The sequence below is a fragment of the Pteropus medius genome, unplaced genomic scaffold (assembly GCF_902729225.1).
Source record: "Pteropus medius unplaced genomic scaffold, Ma_sr-lr_union100, whole genome shotgun sequence".
Classification (NCBI taxonomy): Eukaryota; Metazoa; Chordata; class Mammalia; order Chiroptera; family Pteropodidae; genus Pteropus; species Pteropus medius.
Window position 1 is genome coordinate 28,161,391 of NW_024355205.1, and position 16,922 is coordinate 28,178,312.

The window sequence follows — 16,922 nt, forward strand, 5'->3', positions numbered from 1 at the left end:
TGAACCCTTTTTGCTATGCAGTCAAGGGAGAGGTATCACTCTTACCACTTGAGTATGTTCTCTTTTTCAAAACTCTTAAAAAAATAATGTCTGCTTTATGAAAACGGACTGGCTTAATTTCTACATGTCAGGATGTGTATTTTCAGCTGCATCACAAGCATGTTAGTACTTTGCTACTAGAATGTATGTATTTCAAATCAGCCATTTAACAAATCATTCATTGCTAATGAAACAAGTTACTCTGAGTCAGGATTTCCTGAGTTGTGGGGGGAAAAAAAAAAACACTAAAAAAATCTAGTCCAAGGTCGGACTTCCTATAAAAGGCTAAATATTTTAGCCTTTGTGGGCCACTTGATCTGTCCACAACTACTTACCTCTGCCATTCCTTTGTAGAAAGCAGCCATAAACAATACGTAAATATACGAGCATGGCTGTGCTCCAATAAAACTTATAAGAGCAGGCCCCTAATTACTTAAGTAACTTGCCTTATGTCCCACAGCTACTTTAATTAAGAAGGTTGAGACAAGTCACTTAGACGCAGGAAAAATGGTCACCAATGAGGCTTTGATAGTAACAACACATTTATTTTATCAACCAGCCAAGGATATAAACACAAAACACCTCTTAATTTAAGAATAGGAAAAGATCAGGCAATTCCTAGAGTACTACTATACCTACAGCCTTTGCCTACAGTAAAAATTAACCATTCAATCATTTTGGTCGTCATCCCAGTCTTTCTTCCCACTTGGAGGTTTAGGTCCACCAGCTGGTTTTGCCATGATGATCTGCAAATCAAAAACCACAAGAGTATACTTATAACTCAATCTTGAGAATGAGGAAAAAAGAACATTTTTCTACTGGCCTGATTCAAGAGTAAATAATCACCTTGACATAAGCAACCTATTTTATATTGCATATGAAACATCAGCATACACTGTTAGCTTCCAGCAGTGTGAGTTTCCTGCTTTTGAAGATTTTAACGGCAACCATATCCACACACATTAGTGAAGGGCATTTGCTGATTCTAAGACATGCACTTCAATAACCCAATGAGCTAAAAGGAAAAACATCTGCATGCATCTCAGTTTGGCACCTGATTTGCCATTTATATATGAGGTTCGTCTTGCCAACCATCTTTATCCCAATTTCCTTGAGGTTTAGGAAATTTAGGTCCACCTGCCAGTTTTGCCATTATAATCTAAAGTGGTGGATACATAAACATACATGTTAACACTGAAAATTTCTGGTACCTGCACATGAGAACCATTCAAGTGGCAAGAAGCGTGAGTTTATAAACAAAAATCCATGTACTTAGTCCTCTGGTAACTTAAAAAACACACCAGAAGTCTCTCATTTCTCTATAATGCACCAACCCAGCATTTTCCAAGCATAACCATCTATCATTTTAAAAGAGTTCGGAGAAGGTGGCAGTTTTGGGCTCAAATTGAGAGAAGCTAAATTAAATTAGTTGGCTTTCCTCAAAGTAGAACTCTCAAACTCTAATGTACATCCTGAATCTTAAAACTGGAAACGGTGTTCGTTGCTTCCCAAATATAATAGATCTTTCTGTATTTTGGCTTGTGTCTAAATCAACACAAACTAAAATGTCTTCGCTACCACCTCCAATAGATTCCACACCCCTTTTCAGAAGCTTCTGTAAGAAATCTAAACCTGAAATTCTTGAGTACCATTTTACCGAGTACCATTTTAATTCAGACCAAATTAAAGGCATTAAGTACAATTTCAGAACCTAAGTGTAGCTTGATTTTTAAAAAAGTACCTAGAATAGTAGTTCTCAAACTTTAGTGGGTATCATATTACCACCTGAAGAGCTTATTTAAAACAGACTGCTGGACCTCCTTCCAGTTTCTGATTCAGTGAATCTGGGGTGGACCCAAGAATTAATATTTTTAACAAGTTTAGGTAATGTTGATGCTATTGATGTGAGGATCGTAATTTGAAAACTAGTGAAATAATGAGAACATTTGAACAAAGATTAATCCAGTTTTCCTACATTATCCAATGCTTATAACTTGATTTGCAAGTCCCTTCCCAGTATACTATAAAAAATTAGGTACTTAAGAAAAAAAGTACAAGTTCATTACAGAAACACAAACTGGTTAATGTCAAATGGCTTCTTCAGATACCTATTTTATATGCAGAGTGCAAAGACCAGGAGCACCTAACAATGTGACTATCTTCCTCTACCATAAAACAAAACAGGCTTCCAGTTTAAAACCAAAATTCAGAAGTGCCTTCATGACCAATACATTTATTACAATTATTATCTTGCCTGGATAATATTCGAAAAGTTCCTAGGTAAAGGAACTTCCACTATTAGAATTTCTGCTTACTTCATGCTTCTATTTCCTTAGCATCTCTTGTCCCTTTTTATTTTTGGTCCCCCGTTTTATTCTTAGCCACACGCTAACGTTCACAACAAAAATTTCCTTAAATTTCCATTACCTTTACTAAAAACTCAAACAGATTCTTCCACTGAAAACTGCCTAACACATCGATATAAAAAACACCCTATTAATAAATGCAGTAAACATCCAGTTCCATTTTTGGTCATCTTGAGGTAGGAAAAAAGTTTTACTGAGATGAAATCTGTATTGCTATAACTACCCTCACTAGTCCTTATTGTGCTTAAAGTCTAGTTTCCATCTGTGACTTGCTTCTCCTAAGATTAATTTGGCATGATTTTCACTTACTGTATTTATATATTACAACTTCCTATTAAGTACTTACAAATATTTCATTGCTTAATAATCACATATAAAATTTTGTAGGAAAATTAATTTGTAAGAAAATTAATTTCATTAAGTTTACTAGAAAACACCTTGAAAAATTACAAATTCTGGTTTATCTCTGAACCCAAAGTAGTCTTTACCACTTCTTTCTGTCACAATTCAAAAACACACACACACACACACACACACAGAAATACTATGATTAATATCTCCATAATCTTTTAGAAGTACCCAAAAACATAATTTGTCACAACAGAAAAAATTTTAATCACCCAGGTCCCATAACCTCCACCAACTAGAGGATTCATTTTCCTTAAAGTTGGTATTCTACAATGTCCGCTTCTGGCCTTTAAGGTCCTTCCATGTTCCCTATTAAGTATTACACTTCTCCAGATTTTTTACAAAGGGGTTCTTAGGCAAAAAAAGTTTGAAAACTATGAATCAAAATCACATTTGTTTTATCCATTCCAGTTTAAAAATGGCAAAGGTTTCTTTCACTGGGAAGATCTTCATTTTAAATGAATCGAAGTATATTCAAAACAAACGGTAATAACCAAGAAAAAAATGGTTTTTAGGGGCACAGCAGCATCTCTAAGACGAAGGTAAAGGAATACTCCTTTGAGTAGAATGAGAATAGTGCTATATTCTATCTAGTTCCAGGAAAATATACTACTGAACTACATAAAAATTAGTATTTTTAAAGATCAAAATTCCACTTTTCACTCACCTGATCCACTCTAAGTACAGTGACAGCAGCATTGGTGGCCAGTTTGATAGCCCAGTATTTTCCCAGGTAAGTATCTAGAATACCAGCCTCCAACATGTCCTTTACAGCAGGAACTTCAGCCTGTCAAGACAAAATTTTTATTCTTTCACTTCAAATTCTTTGATGTAAAAATACTTATACTCAGTAAAAAATGCATGGCTCCTTAAATACTAGAAAAGGAAATAGGCAAAAGTACTACCCTATACACCCTATAAAACAAAAGTATTAAATCAGAAGGAAAACTAAATTCTCTATCAAACTATGTACTGAAAGCTAAGTATTACAAAAATCATTTGCTTATAAACAAAAACATTTTGTCAGATTCCTTTTAAACTTACTATATCTACTTTTAGGTTGTACATGCACAAAGTAAAACAATTTAAGTTCATACTGTTTTTTCAAATACCTCAATATCTAATCCAACATTTTTATTTCCTTCTTGATGTACTGCATAAAGTTTAGAGATTACTTCATTGGCCTTAACCCCAGAGTTTTCTGCCAGTGCCCGGGGAATAGCTTCAAATGCCTCAGCAAACTTCTTAATGGCATACTGTTCTAGTCCAGGACATGTCTAAAACAAAAACAGGTTTATTATTGTATTTTGTTCAAACAACAAAAATAAAGTCAATTTATACTGAGAAAGCTATACCTCTCCATATGATGTGATCTGTTTGGCTAACTCAATTTCTGTTGCTCCACCTCCAGGTACAAGACGTTTATCCTGTAATATGTAGTTAAAAAAAAAAAAAAAAAAAGTAAGTCACTAAGATGCAATTTGTGGTTTTCTAATCTTTTAGATCTCAGTACTCCACCACAGAAGTTTCTAATCAGGCACTATTACCCAAATCCTAATTACAAATTTTATACAAATTTAGTGATTTGGGCCAGATCATACTGGACAGAGCTTGGTATATGAAAAGGGAGGCCCAACGTTAAATGAGTTGAAATATGTGGATGGGAACAGAATATCTATCTGCATTTCCACAAACACAGCACTAAAAACAGCTCAAGCTACTGAAGGTACATTGTAACTGAAAATAACCATAAACTATCCCCTTAAAACAATTTTTTAAAAAGCCTTGCTTTACTGTTTATTCCTTTGCAGAATCATTTTAGATAACTATCATATTCATCAGCAATGGACACTTTAGTTAGTCTTAAGTAAAAAAGGTGCTTTGCTTTACACAAGCCATTCATTTTGAAGGGCTCAGTGTTCAGGAGTCTGCCAACTATGATTCTGAGGCCTTGCATATTACTAAGTTAAAATTTCTGCTAATACTGACCCTTGTGAGAACTTTAAAAGTATTAACACCATCATCTACTGCCCTTTCTATATCATCCATCAGATTGTCTGTAGAGCCTCGAAGAACTATGGTAGAAATGGCTCCATCTTCCTTTTCTGTCAATAAATTAAATACACTGGGATTAGTCAAAGAAAATGAACACGCACGCTTATATAAACATCTTTTACCATTACTACTTACCATGCTTGAAAACCACCACCTGTGTGTCTCCAACTTCTGAGAGGTAAACACTGTCACAATGTCCCATTTCTTCAACCACAGGAGGAGTCTGTAAGAAAGTGACTGTTGTAATAAAAATAACTCAAATATGTTCAATATCTTTAAATGCTGTACAAAATACATACCAATCTAGGAAGAGCTGTAGCACCAACTGTTTTACACAGCCTTCTGAGATCCCATTTTGAGTTCAGCCTTAAAAAGAAAAAGACCTTAATAGAAGTTTTAATTCAGATAAAGTAGAGATTAAGCAGGAAGCTGAACACTGATCCCCAAGTCACATTTTTTTGTCCCTGAAGGTTCAAGCTCAGAATAGGTTTGGATTGCAGTGTACAGCTCAGACATAGGCAACTATGGCATTGTTCTAGAATTGGGAGAGTTCAAGTCTCTAGGACGTCAAGAGTTTATAGTTCTAAAGCACCAGGCAAGCCCTGGTATGTAGAAAACTTTTGCTTTACTTTGGGTAATGATGTTATGTGAGGAAAAGAAGAGTGATTTACTGTGCACATTAAATCAAGTGCCAGGAGAGGCGGGAATGGGTAAATAAGTTGTCTAGTGTGCCTCATGTGTTCATTGGTTAAAGTTATGTCCCTGACCCCACATTCTGAGTGTGCACAAGGCTTGTGCCTGGTCTCTTAAGGTGTTCCTTTTGCCTAGAATGCTTTTCTCTCTCCCCTTTCAAATAACATCTAATGACTGGTCCTTCGGTTCTCAGCTCAAATATAAGTTTCTACGAGGTATTTTCTGCCTCCCTAGATTAAGTTAGGTCCTTTTGCTTTTTGATCTAATACCCTATACCTTCCCTTTTTTAAGTCTTCGTGGTGTGTTGAATTTGTTTAGTGTTTCGCTACCAAAAAGCCTTTTACAATATGGGTTAACAGAATGATACTGCTCTCTCTTACCTCACCAACATGATATTGTATTTGTTTGCATAATGAAGAGCCATGTCTGCCACTTTACCACCTGTTACGACGACATTTGCACCGGTATCAGCAATAGCTTTGACTTGTGCATCCATGAGATTTTCTTCTCCCTTACTAAAATTCATCAACTCTTCAGCAGTCTTTATCAATACCGTTCCCTAGCAAAACAAGCAAGCACTCTTTAACACTCTTTTACTACTTTGGTGTTCAACGTCATAGGACAGCAGTTTACTAAAGAGATAAGAGATCTGGGAGAAAATGCAAAGATAAATATACATTATGAAGCAGAAAACAAAATCTGTAATAAAATAAGAGAAACTCAGCCTGCTCCTAGACACATTCGCCTCACAAAACTGATGCATTTTCTGTTTGACAAGCACTTTGGTGGGAAAGATGGAGAAATATCTAATTTTAGGTATGCTGGGCAGGCATCCTGGCATGTCTTTACATCAACTACTGTACCAAAGCAATGTTCTCAACTTTTCTAAAATGTGGACTAAATGACCAACTCCCTACCTCCATTCCTGTCAAACTTTTAAAACCATCAACTCAGATTTCAAGAATTCTAGGGATAAAGTTGAAGTGATCTGTAAACACAAACTTCAAACTTCATGTGTATTTTTAAAAACAAACTTAGCAGCTATAAATTATATTAGTATATTTTTGTTTCGAGATGCTACAGAATCTCATCATTATGTTAAAATATTTTCTCATGAAGAGTACACAAGTACTTGTATTCTCTTCATTGAGATTTTACTTACTAAATGTGTAAGTTACATTAGACGTCAAGGGCCATATATTACAATACAAACAATACTGCAGCCATGTACATTCTAATATTTAGCATCTGATCTAGATATGCAAAGAATATAAATCTGATTTTTAAAAATAGATATGATCCAGCTGTTTTCAATAATTACAAGTATTCACTGAATTAAGAGCAAACCCCACTTCAAAACTTTAGAATCATAAAACGATCCAAAAAGGCAACCTCAAATTTTTACCTTTAAAGTTCTGAAGTCTACATACCTTAGTTTCTGTTATCATGCCATCAAAAGGACAGGAGTACACTGCTATTTTTGCATCTTTGACAGATGTTACATCACCTTCAGTTTCCTTCTTAAAAACCATGCCATGTAATACTGAAGAGGAAGAGATACCAGAGCCCTAAGGAGATGAATACCAAAATCAGTGATCTTATGAAAATAACATTAGGGTCAAGTTTTGATTCTGCGATGTACCAAAAACATCCCTTTCTAAATAAAGTAATACACTTGCTAAGGCAGTTAGTGACCCCTGGGGATGAAAGAGGGGGTGGACATAAAGCACAACAGTCTGCTCAGGGTAAATATCACCATGGGAATGAGCCACTGTTATGGAAAGCGGGGGGGAAAAGAGGTCTTTCAGTATACTGGGAAGAACCAAAACAAAGACAGAGGACAACTGCTCTAAGTCGCTCTAAGTCATTCATTCACTCAGTTACCAAGTACTTGGTGTCGATGTACCAGGCAAAGCTGTCAGTAATGGGGATAGACCAGGAAACAGATTCTGTGATCTCACAAGCTTACAATTTAATAAGGGGTCGGGGTGGGCAGTATATGGATGGAGTCAGAAAACATACAGTATAATTTATACGTAAACACACAGTTAGCAAATGTACTTATGATGCTAAACTCAATTACATTAACAATCATTTGCTAACGTGCAGATCCACTGTTAACTATAGGTTGTACTACATAAAGCACAAACATTTTTATCAAAAATATACTCGTTTCAATACTAACATCGAAGTGAATTTTACTGTAGAGCAAAAGAACTTACATCCCATTAAAAATTGCCTTCTAAGCTTATTGGCATAATTCAGCATATGTGAAGAAGGCAAAAAACACTGTGTTTATGCACTATTCTCAACCTTCAAGTTGTCATGGAAAAATAACTAATAGCAGATAATGTCAATATCCCTTTAAGTTTAACAAGTAGTATTACAACCTAGCAAAATCAAAATGTTATATAAAAGATGCTTCAGAAAGCAGAAGTCCTAAGTCTAAAACCTGAGGCAAAATTTAGGTTTACATTAACACATTTTTCCCCCAAAAAACAACTGACCTATCTAGATAACATTAATGCATTTTCTAAACTTACCAAAATCTTACAAACTCTGATGTTATCAACATTGAAATGGCCAGAATCAGGAAAAATAGATACTGTTAAGAAAACAAAAACATATCAAAAGATAGATAATGGGACAACAGAGAAAATATCTTGGTCACATTAAGCCATTTTTATTTTGGATCTCTACATTCACTGAATTTTTACTCACCACATGCTTGAGCAATAAGCTTGGCCAGAAAGACTTCATTACCATACTGTTTACTCATTATGGAGGTATGAAGTAGAGATGACACTTCATCAATATCTCGAAGATTTTTTGCAGAACAGCATACCAAATCAGGAAGAATCTCATGGGCTTTTTTGCAGGCTATTTCATAACCTTCTATGACCTTAAAGAGCAAAAATATTTCTTAAAAAGATAATTCTGACATGACTTAAAGTAGCTTATTTTGGTAACGCAATGAATACAGATATTTATTTTCAACATAAAACAATAAAGCATACCTCCAGAATAACGCTCACGACAGATGCTCCTAATGAAGAGTTTAGGCTGTGATAGCCAGCTAACTTGAATCCTAGCTGCCACTTACTAGCTACAAGATCTTGAACAAGATTTTTTCTAATTTAAGTCTCATTTTCCTCATCTAAAATAAAATGGGATTATTTTAATAGAACTCACTCATAGAGTTAAGGACAGAATAAAATACTGCATGTAAAGCTATGTACCACAATGCCTGGCACAGAGTGAACTGCTCAATGTTAGCATAATCGTGATAGAGAACTGTCGTATCGCAGTCTGAAGCAGTAGGGGGTGTGTGTGCAGGTAAAAATGAAATGGGAGTACATTCTAAAATGAACACTTGCCTCCGAAACTGACAGGCCAATTCTAAGAAGCTCTTCCGCTAATTCCAGAAGAGCTCCGGCAAACACCAGAACAAAGTTGGTGCCATCTCCAACCTCTTGCTCTTGCATGTGAGAGGCCATTACGATCATTTTTGCAGCAGGATGCTGTACCTGGTAAAGGGGTTTGAATTTATCAAGTTAAAACATTTGATCTTTAAAACAATATAAAATCATTCAATTCCATTAAGTCCTTTTTAAATTAATAAACTCCAATCTCCCTGTGAGCCAGGTAACTCCATTCAACCAGCGCTCTACACTACTCATAGTGTTAGTGTGATCACAAGAAGACAATCCAAGTCCCTCTAGGCCCACCAGCACAAATGCATCGCTGCAAGTGAAAACATCTTCAAAGTGCCCTCTCTTTTGATGTTTAGTCATCTAGCACATACATCCCCACAGAGTTCAGAACATTATTCACTAAAATAAAAACCAAAGTTATTTCAAGCACTGAACCTAGGCATTTTTTAAAAAAGGTTCCAGGTGAACCAATATCGTCATCATTTAATTGGTCATGAATCTCAATTTCTATCCATATTCTTATTTTAAGGGATAGCAATTGTGGATAAAAAAAAAGGGAATACTGAATGTTTCTTACCAAAAGAGCAAATCAAAATTTTAAGTGGTTTGTCCTTAGGATTTAGATGCTTTTTTAGAAACAAACAAAGAGTAACAACTGATAGCAGTGAGAAAACTAAAAAGTCAGTACTACGGTTGTACTATGAGGACAGTTTTCCCACCGTACTTTAATAGAACTGAGAACATCACGGTGTACAACATAACATTCACAAGGACAGGTCCCCCCACAAATACCTTGTGGAACTAAATTTGTTCTTTTGTTCAACATGTTATTTTAAGACTATACTGTTACTTAAGTTATAAAAATGTTAACATCACACACAGTTTCATTTAAAAGGATTACATGCTGGTGCTTTAAGAGCAAAGTTTAGGAAAATTCCCTGAGGCTGAACATATCCTTCCTTACAAAGCAGCTAGCGGAGGAACGGCTCTCATCCTGTTCAGGTGCCAGACCTTCCTTTAACTACTGGCAGTGTCAATTCCACAGACTCTAACATGAGAACTGCAGTTGCACAAAACAAAATTCCACCAACTGATTGTTCTATTTTCACAAAATCAAACAAATGTTTTGAATTCTTCTTAAACCACTGTTTTAAGTACAGCTGTTTCTGCATTATGGAATAATTCACTTCAGTGTCACGTACTATAGAACAAGACAACACATTCAATTTGAAATGATTATTAGCAAACATACTTTTATCACAATCGATTCCTCCATAAATTAATAACTTGAGGAACTTTGGAAAAAAATGGTCCCTTATATTATCCAATCTGAAATAAGAGTTTTCTTCTGTTTAAATATACTTAATTTTTTATGCCACCCAAACACTTCTTGGCTTTTTAAAAGAAATAACTTACTTCCAGCTCTCTTAAAATAGTCGCTGCATCATTTGTCACAAACAACTTCTCCAGGTGGTTGATAACCATTTTGTTCATTCCTCAAAAATAATAGAAAAACAAATCCATTATTACTCAAAACTTTGTCCAAATACCCAGGAAAATCTAGTCAAGCGATATAAATTCATACGTATTTCTTAAAATAACTTTGGAAGAACATACTATCTATTCTTTAAGATTATCTCATAATACCATGGCTCTGCTTGTGTACACCAATGTTCTTTCCTTTCTAATCTCCTATGTTCACTAGGAAGATGCCAACCTTGTCTCTTTTTTATTCAATAGATATAAATTGTATTAACATGTACAAAGAACAAAATAATCTACTTAAAAGTGTTTTTACTTTTGTGCTTATTCCATAAATCTGAATCAATTAAATTTAGTTGATGGTAGGAGGCAAGAGAAATTTTTCTCCCTTAAATCATAATGTCGCTTTATATAAAAGAACTGTTCAGCAACTGTAACAATGAACACAGATACCATCTCAATGGTGAAAGCACCATAATTTTTCTATCCTCTCGACAGGATAAAAAGTAATATTTTGATTTATTTTTCTAAAGATATCTGAATTGCTGATTAAAACTTGGAAACACTGTACTGGTGTCAATGAACTATGAAATAACTTTCAAAGCCATATTGTCAATTGATGTTTATAACTCAATTTATATATATAACACTCTCAAACAATAAGTTTGAAAGAGGTAGTATACAAAATTCTATTAATGTATCTTTTAAAACATGAATTTAGAAATTACCATTTGGTCCATACGCTGTACGAGTGGTTTGGGCAAGCTCCTTGCAAGCTTGTATGTTCCTGTACACTGCTTCTTCTAATCCTGAAAAATGCTATAAAAGAAAACTTGATTAGACAGGACAGTGAAACAGTATTTTCTTCACCTGTAATATGGGGGTAATAAGAGTACCTACCTCACAGTATTACTGAGACAATCAATCAAGATTTACGTATGTAAAGCATGTTGCTTGGTATTCATAAATAATCCAAAAACTTGCTCACTAGTTTAAGGAATAAAGCATAACATTTTTAGAGACCACTGATACCTACTTACACATCAAACATAAAGTCTACAAATTTTTTTTAATGAAGTGAAAAGTGCAGGGAAGAGTGCTAAAATTGATTAAAGAAAGCATATGAGCTATTTCAGATAAAAATACCTTTGGCTTATCAGTACTTTGACTAAAAGTTGAAATATGGTATGAATATTTTTCTAATTGTGGTAGAGCCTAAGCATTGTAAAGCCAGCAGTTTTATGTTCACTGGGAATTCCCACTTAACGTATCTGCCCCCCAAATGTTTAGGGACTAAAGTATACAAACTTGAATGGCAACACAATTCAAATGTACATATAATGGAAAATTGCTGAATTGCTCACAGTACTAAAATTCTCAAGTTTTATACTGGACTTTAGACTTGTGATCTACTTGTGGCTTCAAACAGGTTTCATGAGCCTACTGCGCACGTAAACATTTTTCTAGGGCTGCTTTGCCTGACATAGCGGGCACTAGCCACATGTGGCTCTTTGAATTTTACGTAATTAAAAATTCAGTTTCTCAAGTTCAAGCACCCAGTGGTTACATGTGGCTAAGTGGATATCCGATTGCGGAAAGTTCTATCAGAAAATACTGTTATAGAGTATAAAGTGTGGCTTTTATACCATTCATAAAAGGAACTGTGAACCAAACCAGTTTAGAAGTAGTGTCTTCAGCGACAAGGGTTGGACTCATGATGGCATCAGTCTGATCTGCCTTGCACTCTTCTTCCCCACTCCCATTCCTGGAGGAATAACCCTCTGATTATAAATCAGATTCTATCAAACCTTTCAATGATTTCCCATCACTCTTAGGATAAAAATGTAAATCTCTCCTCAGGGCTACAAGGCCCTACAAGTTCTGGCCCTTAGCTACAGCTTCTCTAAATTAATCTCTTACCAGTCTTCCTTTCCCTTGGTAAGCTTCAGCCCTTTCTTACTGTTTTAACAGCTTGAACTCATTTCATCCTCAAGGTCTTTGTACTTACTGGTCCCTCAGCCTGGAACACTTCTTTTAACCTTAGCAGGTTCCTTCTGTCATTCAGCACTGAGCTAAGAGCTGTTTTCTGAACACCTTATTTAATTGTTTTACCTCACTCCCCTTTTGTTGGAGGCAGACTTACTTCCTTTCATTTTCTACTACAGTACTGTTTATTTCCTTTATCATTATTTGAAATTATCCTTCTTGTTTGATTATTCTGCTTCAGAATAAAAACTATTAAGTTTTCAGCCTGACTTTTTAAAAAAGCAGATGTCATCATTTTCAGCAAAGCTGTTTCACCAACATTTACATTAAATTCTATATTTATTTAATTATACTCGTTATCCCAAAAGTGCATGTGCCATCAAGAAACTAGTTCCCTAAAACTGTTGCCTGAAATTGAACAATGCTGATCCATATTTCCAAATTAAACATAGGAAATTTGGGGGACAAAAAAAGGACCACTATTGGAACAGTCCAAGAGACAAATTTATCAGCAATGCACTAAGACATTTGAAAAAATGCTCTTGAAATTACATTCTGGCCATAAAACAAAGCAGTTTTATTTAAACCAGGGTATCACTCATCCTGCGCATTACATAGGGAAGTCTGATAGTTACAACTCAAAGGTCTACGTCTTTTGGTCCAATCTCCTCAATGTAAAGATGAGGAAAGCCCTCGAAGGCTAAGTTTTACATTAAGCTAGCTAACCAAAATTGGGACTAGAACCCATTTGGATTGTAAGGAGTATGTCATACCACAACGCGCCACTTCTGCGAACTAAATGGGGAGCCCTATGTTTCTCGAAAGGAAGCTGCCAAGAACTGGCCCTTGTTTCTCTACAGATCACCCACCCCTTGAACTGCGTGTCATTCGGCTTCGCAGTTCTCAAAGCAATTTTGTCTACGTTATTCGACTTCACCCTCACAATACCCTTGCAGGATGGAGAGTATGATCAGCTCTGTTTTACGGCTAGAGGGGAAATGCACGAGCGGCTGTACACTTGCCCTACTGTTTAAGACGCGAATCCTGCGGTTCTGCCCCTAGCCTGCCGCCTCTGACACCTCGACGGTCCCCAGGGTCGGGGAAGGGCAGAAACGCCCGCGGGCCTCCGCGGCCGAGCCCTCTCGACACCACCACTCTTTCTGGAATCTTCTCTTCTTTCGGGGGAGCACGCCCGGCCCGTTAGTAGGCCCTTCTCCTTCGCTGCGGTCGCCGCAGCCATTCGCCGACTCTCCCACCCCACTCCCCCTCCCTCCATTCCTTACCTTCGCTCCCTCCTTGAGCATCTGGGCAAAGCCCGGGGCCTTGGGGACGTGAAGCGCCATGACTAGACTGCAGATAGCCGTTCACGCGCTCGCTCTCAAGAACCCAAAGGCAGCAAGGGGAGCGCACAGCCTCCTGGGAAGGCAGCGCGCTGCGGCCTTACGCTCCTCCTTAGGCCCGCCCCTTCCCCAGCCGCCGACTTGAAGCATCGCGAGATTCAGCCGTTTCCGCAGTCAGAACGGAATTGACGATCCTCGATCAGGTCGATCGATCGGACCGATCGCAGAGCGCGTCTTTGGTCTTCGAGTCCACGCACGCGCAGGCGACCCAGGTCGTTGTGGCTGGCTAAGGAGTGTTCCCTCCATCTAGACTCCGGGGTAGGGACGCTAGATTTTTTTTTTTTTTTTGGCATTTCTGACCTGGAAACCACGCCTCCCTCCAATTAATTTCCAAGTAATCTTACAGACCCACCCATCACATCGGGGCAGGTGTTCCCTTTTATCCCGAGGCAGAGCATCTGCCCTCATCCCCCACAGTCTATCGTTGGACGTCTGCTCTTAGGCTGAGTAAAACATGCTGGGGACGTGAGGGAGATAATTAAAATCTGTAAGGATAACTACATACTGAATGCTCATATGTACCAGGCTCTGCGTTACTTGCTTTTCGTGCGGTATCTTATCTAATGGCCCCTTAGGAGTTAACTATTCTGCATTTGGTAGAAGCGGAAACTGAAGTTTGCACATGGTAATTTATCCAAGATCATACCGCTAGTAAATGTTAAAGCTAGGATTCCTACCCAGATCAAACTGCAGAATGCACGTTCTTAATCACTATCTGTATTACTTGTATTGTGCTTTTTCCTGAAAACACAAATCCCTACTATCCCAGAGTCTTTTAAAACCCGACCTCTGTGTCTACCCACAACACATGGCTGATTTCAAAAAGATTGAATGGTAGTAGAATATTTTTAAGAACGTCACACGGTGAAAGTAAAACACTGTTGTTGAAAATACAGAAAACGTAAAGCAGAACGTTTTGGCTCAGCTTTTGTTCTTTGACAGTACAAATTACTATTTTTAAAAATTGGGGCAGATTTAGTATGCCTTAAAAAATCACATGTGTCGTGTCTATCATCAGTTATAACTTTTTCTATTTTCTCATTAAAAAGTACAGTTATAAAAATTAAAAAATGCTTTTTTGCCACATCAAATAGTATGTGAATCACCTGTTGAGAAGCGGTACAAAAAATCACCGGTCCTCAACGTGTGGTCCAAGGACCTCTGAAGTGTGCTAAGACTCCCTCAGGGTCCACCATGACCAAACTATTTTCGTAATAATACTAAGACATTTACTCTCATTCTTTCAGTTAAGACCTTAACTGAAAGAGGTTACAGGATGCGTGTGACTAACACAGTTTAAATGTAAAAGGCATGAGAAGTTTGTTGTCTTCTGTGAAATCAGATGTAAAAGAGATTTGCAAAAGCGCAAAACAATGCCACTCTTCTCATTTTTTTTATTTTGAAAGTTGTTTTTAATAAAAATATGTATGTTAACATGTGATGGGCCTATTACTGTTATTTTAAATTAATAAATATTAAAATTTGTCAGTGACAAAATTATAAACTAAAAGTTTATAATACAGGAAATATTGATAGCTGTAATCCACATAAATAAAAGCTATTTGAGAGCATCAATAATTTTTAAGAATAAAGGGTTCTTGAGACTGAAAAGGTAGAGAATCACTGCAGTAGATAAGTCCTGAACAATAATAGAACAACTCAAGATTTTTCTCAAGATTAGCTGAGAAATAAAAACTGTCATTCATCTGACTCAAAGAGAGTATTACTTATAACTAATCCAAATGAAAGGGATTAAAAATGACATCTGTTGAAATTTAATTAGTTAAAAATATGTAAGGAATCAAATCTTATAAGGACCATGGAAAATTAAACTTGAGAACAAAATAATTGATGAATCAAATTTCCATTGAAAGTTTCTAATAAATTGATCTTACATTAATTTTAACCAATTAAAAAGAAAATGGAAAAAATTGAAATCAATTAAAATCTACATAATTTATCAAGAAATCAAATTGATTCAGTTGCCAAGAAGAATGCTTTTTAGATGAAAATTCATTAATTTTGTATTATTTGGGTTAAACTGTGTATTCATAAGGATAGAATCAAATGTCAAGGGCAAATTTTCTACTGGATCCAAATAATAGTTCAAATATTGCTCACTCAGAGAAGAAAATAAACACAAATCCTTAATGTGGCTTCAAGGGTCAGGTTCTGGTCCCTGCTTATCTTACATGTATCTTCTTAACCTTCCAATTTGTATTCTGCCCACAATAGCCTGAATATTCATCCTGTCTGCTTTATCTTGTCTGCATCAGGGCCTTTGCCTCTGCTATTCTCTTTACCTAGATTGCTCTTCCTCTCCCTTTGGGCTGAGGTAATTCCTGTTATGAGAATGACTAATAGCGCTCATCACAGTTGTAATGACAAAATTCTAATCTCTCTCAATCATTAGGTAGGTGCTGTATTGCTAGCACCTATCACTGGGTATTGCATGGAATAGAGTCTCAATAAATAATTGTTGAATGATTAAATATGGGTCCAGAAGAGGACACCACAAAATTGGGAGGTATGGACTTCATTCATCTCATCCAGGTGTGCATGCTGTAAAACCAGAGAATATCACCGAGTAATCAAAAGGCTTTGCCCAGGAGTTTGCAAAAGGCCAAGGAGACTGTAGGTTTCTGCTATTTTGATTCAAGAGTCCTGATCCTCATGTTAGGTGCCAATTGAAAACATGGCCCTACATCTCTCTTGGATTGAGGGTGTTGCCCTGTCAACTCCCTCTTCTGGAGGACCTCCACTCATGCCCTGGGATGTCCAAGCCAACTCAGGACTCTGATGAAGAGTAACCACTTGTTTCCAGTGACTGTTTCTATTTTTTCCTGTTTTGTTTGCCTAAAGTTTTAACCTCTGTACTTCAGAGTTGTTTTAATGTTTTTGCCTTATCTGTGTGTTTTAAATTTTTTGGTATTCTTATTTTTTTACTGACTCCCATCAAATCTTCTGGTTCCCCCCCACTCCCAATTTGTATTATTTATTTCATGTTATCGTATCTATTTTTCCATCAAAATTCAATCTTTTTATTTGGTTTTGGGTTT

At 36.5% G+C, this 16,922-nt stretch overlaps 1 protein-coding gene across 1 annotated transcript; it reads right to left on the minus strand.

Moving 5' to 3' along the window:
- Positions 1–563: 563 nt before the first annotated feature.
- CCT8 (chaperonin containing TCP1 subunit 8) lies at positions 564–13,910 on the minus strand. Its single transcript, XM_039857858.1, has 15 exons — positions 13,747–13,910; positions 11,206–11,296; positions 10,412–10,491; positions 8,939–9,088; positions 8,283–8,463; positions 8,105–8,166; positions 6,992–7,129; positions 5,942–6,120; positions 5,168–5,234; positions 5,004–5,091; positions 4,803–4,918; positions 4,169–4,240; positions 3,926–4,090; positions 3,481–3,600; positions 564–785 (listed from the first exon to the last, which is right to left on the minus strand). Exons 1-15 carry the CDS (start codon positions 13,804–13,806, stop codon positions 708–710), a joined length of 1,647 nt encoding a protein of 548 aa, XP_039713792.1. The 5' UTR covers positions 13,807–13,910; the 3' UTR covers positions 564–707.
- Between the last annotated feature and the right edge of the window lie 3,012 nt (positions 13,911–16,922).